Source organism: Gorilla gorilla, chromosome 19, assembly GCF_029281585.2.
Source record: "Gorilla gorilla gorilla isolate KB3781 chromosome 19, NHGRI_mGorGor1-v2.1_pri, whole genome shotgun sequence".
Classification (NCBI taxonomy): domain Eukaryota; kingdom Metazoa; phylum Chordata; class Mammalia; order Primates; family Hominidae; genus Gorilla; species Gorilla gorilla.
In genome coordinates this window covers 81,342,882-81,355,265 of record NC_073243.2, presented here as the reverse complement: position 1 = coordinate 81,355,265, position 12,384 = coordinate 81,342,882, and the positions used below count along the sequence as shown (strand labels likewise).

At 40.1% G+C, this 12,384-nt stretch overlaps 1 protein-coding gene across 6 annotated transcripts in view; it reads left to right on the top strand.

Annotated features, from left to right (window-relative positions):
- Nucleotides 1-1,645: 1,645 nt before the first annotated feature.
- Nucleotides 1,646-12,384, top strand: part of UGT3A1 (UDP glycosyltransferase family 3 member A1) — a 50,967-nt gene continuing 40,228 nt past the window's right edge. The window contains exons 1-2 of one of the 6 annotated variants that reach the window (XM_055367719.2): nt 1,646-2,119; nt 4,727-4,828. In XM_055367719.2, the coding sequence (XP_055223694.1) occupies nt 1,837-2,119; nt 4,727-4,828 (385 nt within the window). In that variant the 5' untranslated portion in view covers nt 1,646-1,836. The other 5 variants (XM_019013685.4, XR_010131786.1, XM_004058956.5 and 2 more) reach the window with 5 other exon arrangements.

Genomic DNA, 12,384 nt, shown 5'->3' with positions numbered 1-12,384 from the left:
CCTCCAAAAGTGCTGGGATTACAGGTGTGAGCCACCGCGCCTGGCCAACTTGCATTTTTTATATAAGATGATATAAAACAAATGGAGCAGAGAAAAAATGCAGGGAATCTGCATTTTTTACATAAGATAACATAGACAAAATTGGGCAGATATGCATTTATGTCTGGTGGGCTGGGGGTGACTGCATCTGTAAAAATAAGCTATTAGTTTGCATTGCCATGGTGAAATTTTAAGAGCTCACTAGGAATTTCCTTGTGGGCAACATATGGGGGAGGTGTGTAGCTTTCCATCTTGCAGCCATCTTATTTAGGAACCAAAAGGGAGACGCAGGTTTGTGTGACCCAGTTCCAAGCTTGACTTTTCCCTTTGGTCAAATGAGTTTTGTGTCCCCAAATTTAATTTCCTTTCATAATAACATAAAATTCTCCAAAGCAACAGTAACTACTTAATATCATCATGTTTTGTGCTCATTTTTCTCTCATACTCCTATAATTTTTTAGAATTGGTTTAAATCATATTATTTAATATGTTAACGCTTCTAATACCTGACCTTTCATATCTCTTTCCTTGTTTGTTTTCTCTTGGCAGCATTTCCCATGAATATATTATGTATTTCATTTCTTATTGTGTTTAGCCTCTGTCTGTCCAGCAAACATATCTGGTGTAATAATTAGCTGTCAGAATAATTGTTGAATAAATGAAGAGCTTGGAGCTTGATAGCAAGTCCTTTATTTTGCTAATGCATTATAAAAGGTATAAGAATAGATGGACTGGAGTCTTGTGAAGGCTGGTAAACCTTCCCCCCTCCACACTTCTCTTTCCCCTTCTCCCTTTCGCTCCCCCAACCCAGTGTGTGTGTGTGAGTGTATGTGTGTGTATGTTTGTGCATCTGTCTGTCTGGCTCTCTCTCTTTCTCATTTCCTCCCTCTCCACAATGGACATGTCTAGGTGAAGGATGCACAAATGCAATGCTTTAAATAAAATGTAATGCTTTAAATAAAATGTAATGCTTTAAATTCAGATTAAAAATGTAATACCTGTAGACTGAAGGCAAGAATAGTACAAGCAGAATTCAAGGGCCTATTACAGCCGGTAGATATAATCCATTGAAGGATTGAAGGATTGAATTGAAGGATTTCTCTGTCTGTCTAGAATTGCACTGAAAGCCTTTCCTAAAGTCTTGGTTTGAGGATAGAGAGTACAAAGGTGACCATATCTGGTGTAGTGATCCCTGTCTTTCCCAGGGTTGACCCGTCAAGGGGGCAGAATTACAAGCTATTCTCAGTTTGTGCTTTGGGGAGATTATCAAAATATCCCTAGTTCTATTTTATGATACACATTCAGAATCATAGTCTCTGTGTTTGAATTTCAGTCTCGAGGTACAGACCCGGAGTGACTTCCAGAATTAGAACACTACTAGCTTCTCTTCATGAATGTTATCTTCTAAAGAGGCCCTCAGAGAGGGTAGATCAGTTTCCCTTAGGGATTCCCTCTCAGGGACATCTTGAGCTTGGGACACCAGCTAGAGATTTTCAGCAGGTTTCTGGGGAAAATGGGCGCATGGAGATGGCACTATGAGGTAATAGAGGCAGCTGGAAGGGAAGCAGAGCAACATAAGTTCAGACAGCTCCACGAAAGACAGGTGGTTTCCTTGGGGATGGAGCCTTCATTAACGTGATTTACTGAGGCCCCTGTCATTCCCGGCTCTTAGTAAGTATTTTCCAGATAGGACAGCTGTGATGACTCAGGCAGAGAAAGGTTACAGATCAGGTTACCAACCCCCTCCTACTGACTTCAGGTGGTTTGATAGGGTGAGGGCAGATTATCCCATGGAGCATGCACCCAGGGAGGAGGGGCAGCGGGAAAGAGAACGAACAGAAGGGCAAGAGAATTGGCAGGATCCGTCTCCTACCTCTTCCTAGGCCCACAGCCAGTGCCTTTGGAGTACTGAGGCGCACAGAGTCTCTTAGCCCGGCGCAGGGCGCGCAGCCCATGCTGAGATCCGCCGCTTCTGTGGAAGTGAGCATGGCTGGGCAGCGGGTGCTGCTTCTAGTGGCCTTCCTTCTTTCTGGGGTCCTGCTCTCAGAGGCTGCCAAAATCCTGACAATATCTACACTGGGTGAGTGCTTGGCCGGAGAATTCCCAGACAGGCGCGTCCCGGATCCCTGCACTGCCAGGGCTCCAGCGAACGGCGATTGATCAGAGTTATCCAGGCGATTTTCCAGGCTGGGCTTGCGGACCTGGCTGGAGGAGGGAGAAGCCCATCTAGCCGTGGGGCAGAGAGGGGCCTCTATTGCTGAGGTGAGGAAGATAGTTTTTGAGAAAAGAGACTCTCCTTTCCTCTCTCTTCTTGTTCAGGACGCGCTCCCCATCCCGCAGGGCTGGGGCCAGAAATTTGAGACCAGGACCAGAGCTTGAGTTCCTGGGCTGCCTTCTCCAGAGCGCAGTGGGACTTTCAGAGGCTCACCCTAAGCTCCATGGGGCCGGGAGGTGCACAGTAGCTTCCAGTAGAAACGGTGGTGACCGTTTCCAGCCTCTTGGAGACCAGAGAAAGGCACTCCTGAGGGCAGCACTGCGAATGTTGTGAAGCTGCATCTGGAGCCAGGGTGGCGCAGGCAGGTATTTCATGGCTGCAATGCCAGCGGAGTGTTTTTCTCCAGGGGAAACCTGGAGAACTGCCCAGGGCTGAGGAGAGAACCCAGGTCATTCGGATCTTTTGGAGCCTCCTTCCTTTTACCTGTGCCGCTGACCGTTTTTGAGGGATTCATGGGACTGTTAATTCTGCATTTTGGGCCTCAGTTTTATTTTATTTTTATTTCAAAGGAAGTAGAAGATGAAAGAGAATTATATATGAGCTCGATCCCAGGATCGATCTTCCCCAAGACTTTATTTTAATCCGTAGTGGGCGCTAATGGATTCCTTTTAGATCACGGAGAATCAGGGCTCGTAGAGCTGGAAGGAACCACGGATCATCTAATTTAGTGCCCATTTTGATTTTCTGAGAGGGCAACTGAGGGACAGGGAAGTGAGATGCCTTTCTTAAGAGCACATGTGGCCTCCTTAATGTCCCATGAAGAATTGTTTAGGGTTTCTTACCCCAAGACCACGCTCACCACAACTTCCGCTCTGAAGCCGGTTTCACTAAGGATTTTCTTTCTTTCTTTCTTTCTTTTTTTTTTTTTTTTTGAGACGGAGTCTTGCTCTGTCGCCCAGGCTGAAGTGCAGTGGCGCCATCTCAACTCACTGCAAGCTCCGCCTCCCGGGTTCACGCCATTCTCCTGCCTCAGCCTCCCGAGTAGCTGGGCTGGGACTACAGGCGCCCGCCACCACGCCCAGCTAATTCTTTTGTATTCTTTTAGTAGAGACGGGGTTTAACAGTGTTAGCCAGGATGGTCTCGATCTCCTGACCTCGTGATCCGCTCGCCTCAAATCACTAAGAAACTGTGTTAGTTCATTTGAAGCCTTTTCCCCGCTTTCTGAGTGTTAGTAGCAGTGAAGCAACAGAGCTTCTTAACTTCTTGAAAGTACACAGCCCTCCTTCCTCAGACTTCAAGAGGGAGCTGGTGTCGTTTCTGAATCCAGATGCTGGAATCCTGGTCTTTGCCCCAGAAAGCCATTTGACTCCTTAAGACCCACTATGAACGGCTGTTTCTGTGAGGACCCCTTCTTCCTGAGTCCCTGTTCTTACATGGATTAAAATGTGAGCAAGACCGTTGCAGATTTGTACTTTATACATCCCTTGTTGCTTTAGACTATTCAAGTCTGGGTATAAGTAGACTGAGTTATTCAGAGAGCTGCGCACTATTTCTCTACTCCCCTTCCACCTCCATCCTCAAACTCTCGGCATTTTTCCATTAATTTCTCTTCTGATCTTTCTTTTTCTGCTGCTGAGAACCTTAGCTTCCAGTGAAGGGTCTGTGTTGGAACATGCACTAAGAGAAGATATTAACGTGATAAAACTTTTACCTCTTTTGAGAACCAAGCTTCTCTTTCCTTAGCATGGTAGGATTTTCCTAGAATCAGTGATTCTTTAGTTTCTGGTGCAACCAGGATGTATAGGCCCACCCCAAGGGCTCCACAGTTGTCCTCAAATATCTTAATTATAAGTTGTACATTGGCCCAAATTGAGTAATTTCCTGCCAAATACATTTTAATCACAAACATTTGGGCTCTAAGTAGTAGCTTCTGTCCAATGGCAGTTTCTTAGACTCACCTTGTAACTTCTATATTTCTGTCTCCTACAGTAGCATACTTTTCCAGAATAGGATGAAAGATAGCTCTGACTGATTGCCCATTAGGAACCCTTCATACTAATGTACACACTACTGCGCTGTGTTTTCTATCATTGCAGTTATATTTTGGAGACAGTGTCTCTCTAAGGCCCCAAGTAACATGCAGCACGTACCTTAAGATGAGCAACTTTTACAGGCGTAATCACAGAGAAGCTCATTACACTGACATGGAGTCTTTGAGCCACAAGCGGAAATCTTTGATGGAGGATTGCCACAGGTCCCGAACATAGGACAGGAAGGCTTTGGGTGCATGTACCGGGCATTACCCAAAGTGAGATTGAGGAACAGGAAGCGCTTATCTCCATCTGCTCACTGTTCACCTTTCCTCTTCCCTATACTTTTTCTGCTGAATTTCCATTCCCTCCTGCCTACTCCCATATTGTCATCAGAAACTATTTTCATCTTTACAAAAAGACATTGTGCATTGTTTCTAGGTGGAAGCCATTACCTACTGTTGGACCGGGTGTCTCAGATTCTTCAAGAGCATGGTCATAATGTGACTATGCTTCATCAGAGTGGAAAGTTTTTAATCCCAGGTATCTTTTTTAAAAACTAATTTTTATATTCTTTTACTCTAAGCAAAAAGTGATAATACATTTTTTATACAGCTTCATAGTAAAAACTTCTTTGAATCTAGTCTTATTTCGGGATGAATAAATGTGTGTGTGGGTGTGTGTTCATGTTAAGTATTGGAATTCTTATTGGGTCTGTAGACTAAGACTTCACATAACATACTTCTGTATTTTACCACTTACCTGGGTGTCATTCTATTCTAGACAACTCTCCACACATTATTATTAATTATTTTGAGGAATACTACACAATAGTATGGCTTAAAGTTTTTTTGAACTGAAATGTTTAGCCATATTTCAGGCTTTTATTATGTAAGTGTAGAAGTTCTTCCTATCCCACAGGTTACTTTCTATTCTTGAGAGACTTGAAATTTATGAAAGATTTCCCAGGGAGCCTCTTAATTATTAACTGAGATGAGAATATATGATTAACATGACCTCATATGCTTGAAAAATTTGTAGCTATGCATAAGTTGTACATAATGATGTCAGAAGTTTTTAATTGATTCATTTCCTCCAAAGAATTGTAACTAAAATGAAACTCATAAATTCCTGTTGACAGACAAGGAGACGGAGGTCCAGGGAACTGAAATAATTTGTTTAATGTCAAATGAAAAATTAATAACAGAGTTGGGCGAATCTGGGTCTTCAGGCTCTGGGTTTCTCAGTCTGAGGGTTTCTGAAGCTTTGAACAACATCAAAAATTAACCATCTTGGGAGAAAAAGTCTGAGTCATTATAAAATTCTGAAGGTAAACTTCAGGCCTTGTTAATGTTTAGATAGTTTTAATGCACTTTTGATCACCTTCTAGATTGAGTTTTGGAATGTTCACTGAATATCCTTTTTATACATTTCCCTTTGTATCTGCCTTATAGTGTCTGATTTCTCAGCAGTAATATATGGTCATCTTATTTTGGTGGTTCCAATAGCTTTTGACAAACTGCTGAAATCTATAGACCCACTACTTTAACAGAACATGCACACCAAAATTTGTGCATGAATCTGTGGATTCATGAATCTGTTCAGTTTTATCTTTGGGTTCAAGTGTTGGGGTTCAAGTGTTCTAGAGTTTCTTTCAGTATTCCTCAATCTTTGGACATTTCTGAGGTTGAGATGAAATATTCTTCCTTCTATTTTGCAGTAGTATTTGGGTAGAGCTCTGAAAGTAGGAAAAGCACTTGATTGGGTTGTTTTTGATAGTCTGATAGCCAAATCAGTGTATTGAAATACTTGCACATTTGTTAACTACATGTTTCCATCACTTCCTTATTTAAAACTTAAATAAATAAATGACTTCAGGGATACTGAAGAAGTGTAGGTTTCTTGTGCTCACGTGTAGTATTTTTCCAACTCATAACTGAAATCTCAAGTATAGGATAGCAGCCTAAAGGAGAACATAATTATTTGAGGTTCTGACTATTTTTCCTTTTAAAAAAATTTATACATTTTTATTGCTGCATAATAGATGTACATATTTTCAGGGTACATGTGATAATACATTTATATAATTTGTAAGGATCAAATCAGTGTAATTGGGATATGCATGACCTTAAATATTTGTTTTTTCTTTATTCTAGAAACATTCAAACTATTCTCTTCTAGCTACTTTGAAACATACAGTAGATTATTGTAAACTATAGTCACCCTACTGATCTATCAAACACTAGATCTTATTTCTTCTGTAAAGCTATAGATGTGTACACATTAATCAACCTCTATCCATCTCCCCTGTCCACTACCATTTCCGGTCTCTAGTAATCACCAATCTATTCTCTACTTTCATAAGATCCACTTTTGTAAGCTGCTACATGTGGGTGAGAACATTGGATATTTTTCTTTCTATGCTTGGCTTATTTCACTTAATATAATGGCCTCTAATTCAATCCATGTTGCTGTAAATGACACAATTTCATTATTTTCTGTAGCTGAATAATATTTCATTGTGGATTTAAATCACATTTTCTTTATCCATTGTCCACTGATGTGCACTTAGGTTGATTGCCTTATTTTGGTTATTGTAAACAGTGCTGCAATAAACATGGGAATGCAGCTATCTCTTCGATATATTGACTTTTTTTCTTTTGGATTATATATCTAGTAGTGGAATTGCTGCATCATATGGTAGTTCTGTCTTTAGTTTTTTGAGGAATCTTGATAGAGTTTTCCATAGCAGCTGTACTAATTTACAGTGTATGAGGGTTCCCCTTTCTTGACTTTCTTGTCAGCATTCATTATTCCCTGTCTTTCAGATAAAAGCCATTTTAACTGTGATGAGATGATATCATGTTGTGATTTTGATTTGCATTTTTCTGAGGATAAATAATGCTGAACATTTTCTTATGCATCTGTTGGTTATTTTGAGAAATGTCTATTCAGATCTTTTTCCCATTTTTAACTATTTATTTGCTATTAAGTTGTTTGAGCTGTTTATATATTCTGGTTATTAATCCATTGTGAAAAGAATAGTTTGCAATTATTTTCTCCATTCTTTGGGTTGTCTTTTCATTTTGTTGACTGTTTCCTTTGCTGTGCAGAAGCTTTTTGGCTTGATGTAATCCCATTTGTCTATTTTTGCTTTGGTTGCCTGTACTTTTGATGTCTAACTAAAAAAGTCTTTGCTGAGACCAATGTCTTGGAATAGTTCCTCAATGTCTTCTTCTAGTAGTTTTATAGTTTTAAGTCTTAGAATTAAGTTTTAAATCCACTCTGACCTTATTTTTTTGTATGGTGAGAGACAGTGGCTTGGTTTTGTTCTTTGCATATACCCAGTTTTACAGATTCTCCAGCACCATTTATTGTAAAGACTGTCCTTTCCTCATTGTATGTTCTTGGTATCTTTGTTGAAGATAAGGTTGCTATACATGTGTAGGTTTTTATCTGGGCTCTTCTGTTCCTTTGGTCTATGTGTCTGTTTTCATGCCAGTACCGTGCTGGTTTGGTTACTATAGGTTTGCAGTATATTTTGAAGTCATGTAGTTTGATGCCTCTGGCTTTCATCTTTTTGCTCAGGATTGCTTTGGTTACTCAGGATCTTTTATGGTTCCATATACATTTTATAAATTTTTTCTATTTCTGTGAATAATGTCATTGATATTTTGATAATAATTGCATTGAATTTGTAAGTTTGCTTTGGGTAGTATTGGCATTTTAACAATATTTATTCTTACAGTCCATGAACAAGGAATAGCTTTCTATTTATTGTGTCCTCTTCAGTTTCTTTCAGTGGAGTTTTATAGTTTTCCATATATATCTTTTACATCTTTTGTTAAATTGATTTCTAGGTATTTTATATTTTTTGTAGCTATTATAAATGGAATTTCTTTATTGCTTTCTTTTTCAGGTTGTTCGCTCTTGGCATATGGAAATGCTACTGGTTTTTGTACTTTGATTTTTTATCATGCAACTTTACTGAATTTGCTTATGAATTCTAATAGTTTTTTGCTAGGGTCTCTAGGTTTTTTAAGTATAAAATCATGTCTTCTGTGAACAAGGCTAATTTGACTACCTCCTTTCCAATTTGGATGTCTTTATTTATTTCTCTTGCCTAACTTCTCTGTCCAGAACTTCCACTATGATGTTGAATAAAAGTAGTGAAAGTGGGCATCCTTGTCTTACTTCAGATCTTAGAGGAAAGGCTTTCAGTTTTTTGCTATTCGATATGATGTTAGTTGTGGTGTGTCATATATAGCCTTCATGATTTTGAGGTATGTTGCTTCTATACCTAGTTTGTTGAGGGTTTTTTTTTAAATCATAAAAAGGTGTTGAATTTTACTGAATGCTTTTATGCATCTATTGAAATTATCATATGGTTTTTGTTCTTGGTTCTGTTTATGTGATGTATCATGTTTGTTGATTTGCATATGTTGAACCACTCTTGCATCCCTGGGATGAATCCCACTTGATCATGGTGAATGATCTTTTTAATGTGTTGTTGACTTTGTTTTGCTAGTATTTTGTTGTGGATTTTTGCATCTATCTTCATCAGTTATATTGGCCTATAGTGTTTTTTTTCTTATTATGCCCTTGTCTGATTTTGGTATCAGAGTATGGCTGGCCCTATAGAATGAGTTTGAAAACAGCCCCTGATCTTTAATTGTTTTGAAGTCTTTGAGTCAAATTGGTTTCGTTATTTGGATGTTTGATAGAATTCATCAGTGAATTCATCAGGTTTTGGGCTTTTCTTTAATGAGAGACTCTATTATGGCTTTGATCTCATTCCTCATCATAAGTTTGTTGAGGTTTTCTATTTCTTGATTGCTCAGTCATGGTAGGTTTTACGTGCCTTGGAATTTATACTTTTCTTCTAGTTTTTCCAATTTGTTGGCATATTGTTGTTTGTAATAATATAGAGACTTTTAATGATTCTTTGTATTTCTGTGGTCTCTGTTGTTATATCTTTTTTTCTGTTTCTGATTTTTTTTTTGGATCTTCTCTTTTTATTTTTTAGTCTGGTGTATTAATCTGTTTTCACATTACTATAAAGAACTGCCTGAGACTGGGTAATTTATGAAGAAAAGAGGTGTAATTGACTCACAGTTCCACATGATGTATAGGAAGCATGGCTGGGAGGCCTCAGGAAACTTACAATTGTGGCAGAAGGTGAAGGGAAAGCAAGCGCATCTTACCATGGTGGAGCAGGAGAGAGAGAAGGCAAGGGAGGAGGTGCTACACATTTTCAAACATCCAGATCTCATGAGAACTCAATCACTGTCAGAAGAACAGCAAGGGGAAATCTGCACACATCATCCAATCACCTCCCACCAGGCCTCTCCTCCTTCACTAAGGATCACAACTTGAGATGAGGTTGGGTGGGGACACAAAGCCAAGCCATGTCATTCCGCCCCTGGCCCCTTCCAAATCTCATGTCCTTCTTACAACTCAAAACAAAACCATGCCATTTCAACAGTCCTCAAAATCTTAACTCATTCCAGCCTTAATCCAAAAGTCCAAGTCCAAAGTCTCATCTGAAGCAAGATGAGTACCTTCTGCCTACGAGCCTTTTAAATCTAAAACAATTCAGTTACTTCCAAGATACCATGAGAGGATAGGCATTAAGTAAATATTCCCATTCCAAATGGGAGGAATTGTCCTAAACAAAGGGGCTATAGGCCCCATGCAAGTCTGAAACCCAGCAGGGAAGCCATTAAATCTTAAAGCGCCAAAATAATTTCCTTTGATTCCATGTCTCACATCCAGGGCATGCTGATGCAAGAGGTGGGCTTGCAAGGCCTTGGGTAGCTCTGCCCCTGTGGCTCTGCAAGGTATAGCCCCTATGGCTGCTTTAATGATCTGTTGTTGAGTGCCTGCAGCTTTTCCAGGAGGATGGTTCTACAATTCTGGTTTCTGGAGGACAGGTCCACTAAGCAATGCCCCAATGGGGACTTTGTGTGAGGGCTTCAGCCCCACATTTCTCCTCTGCACTGCCCTAGTAGAGGTTCTCCATGAGGGCTCCACTCCTGCAGCAGACTTCTACCTGGACATGAAGGCATTTTCATATATCCTCTGAAAACTAGGTGGAGGCTTCCAAATCTCAACTCTTGCCTTCTGCACATGTGCAGGCCTAACTCCGCATGGAAACCACCAAGTCTTGGGGCTTGTACCCTCTGAAGCAATGACTTAGCTGGGCCTCTTTTAGCCACGGCTGGAGCTGGAACAGCTAGGTGTGCCATGCCCCAAGGCTGAACAGAGCAGTGGGGTCCTGGGCCTAGTCCACAAAACCATTTTCCCCTCCTAGGCCTCTGGGCCTGTGATTGTAGGGGCTGCCATGAACTCTCTGACATGCCCTAGAGATATTTTCCCCATTGTCTTTGTTACTAACATTTGGCTCCTCTTTACTTATGCAAACTTCTGCAGGTAGCTGCTTGAATTTCTCCCCAGAAAATGGGTTTTTCTTTTCTACCACATGGTCAGGTGGCAAATTTTTCAAATGTTTATGCTATGTTTCCCAGTGAAATATAAGTTCTCTTTTCTTATGCAAATGAACGTGGGCTTTTAGAAGCAGCCAGACCATGTCTTGAATGCTTTGCTGCTTAGAAATTTCTTCAGCCAGATATCCTAATCATCTCTCTCAAGTTCAAAGTTTCACAGATCTCTAGAGCAAGGTCACAGTGCCACCAGTTTCTCTGCTAAAGCATAGAAAGAGTGACCTTTCTTCAGTTCCCAATAAGTTCCTCATTTCCATCTGAGACCACCTCAGCCTGGACTTCATTGTCCATATCACTATCAGCATTTTGGTCAAAATCATTCAACAAGTCTCCAGAAAGTTCCAAACTTTTCCACATCTTCCTGTCTCCTTCTGAATCCTCCAAACTGTTCCAACCTCTGCCTATTACCCAGTCGCAAAGTCATTTCCACATTTTCAGGTATCTTTATAGCAATGCCTCACTTCTGTGGTACTAACTATCTGTATTAGTCTATTTCTACTCTGCTATAAAGAACTACCTGAGACTGGGTAATTTATGAAGAAAAGAGGTATAATTGACTCACAATTCCACAGGCTGTACAGGAAGCTGGCTGGGAGGCCTCAGGGAACTTACTATTACAGCAGAAGGCAAAGGGAAAGCAAGAATGTCTTACCATGGTGGAGAAGGAGAGGAAAATGAGCAAAGGAGGAAGTGCTGTACACACTTTCAAAAAACAAGATATTGTGAGAACTCCTTCACTATCATGAGAACAACCAGGGGGAAATCTACCCCCATGATCCAATCATCTCTCACCAGCTCCATCTTCCAATACTAAGGATTGCAATTTGAGATAAGATTTGGATGGGAACACAGCCACACCATATCATCTGGCTAAAGATTTATTGATTTTGTTTATCCTTTTAAAAAATCAACTTTTTGTTTAATTGATCTTTGTTTTAGTCTCAATTTCATTTTTCTGCTCTGATGTTTTTACTTTTTCTTTCTTCTGATTTTGGGTGCTTTTTTGTTCTTGTTTTTAGAGTTCCTTGAAGTGTATCATTAGATTGTTTATATGAAGCCTTCCAAACTTTTTAGTATAGACATTTATTGCTATCAACTTAACTCCAGTGTTTCTTTGTTGATTTTATGTCTAGATAATCTGTCCATTACTGAGAGTGGGAAGTTGAAGTCCCCTACTATTATATATTGCAGTCTATCTCTCTCTTTATATCTATTAATGTTTGCTTTGTATACTTGGGAGCTCTGGTGTGAGGTGCACAGATACTTAAAATTGTTATATCTTTTTGCTGAACTGACCCTTTATTCATTCTATAGAGACCTTCTTTGTCTCTTTTTACCATCTTTTATTGGTATTCTTTTTTTTTTTTTGACAGAGTCTTGCTCTGTCAGCCAGGCTGGAGTGCAATGGCACAATCTTAGCTCACTGCAACCTCTGTCTCCTGGCCTCAAGCGATTCTTCTGCCTCAGCCTCCCAAGTAGCTGGGATTACAGGTGTGTGCCACCACACCCAGCTAATTTTTGTATTTTTAGTAGAGGCGGGGTTTCACCATGTTGGCCAGGCTGGTCTCGAACTCCTGACCTCAGGTAATCCACCCG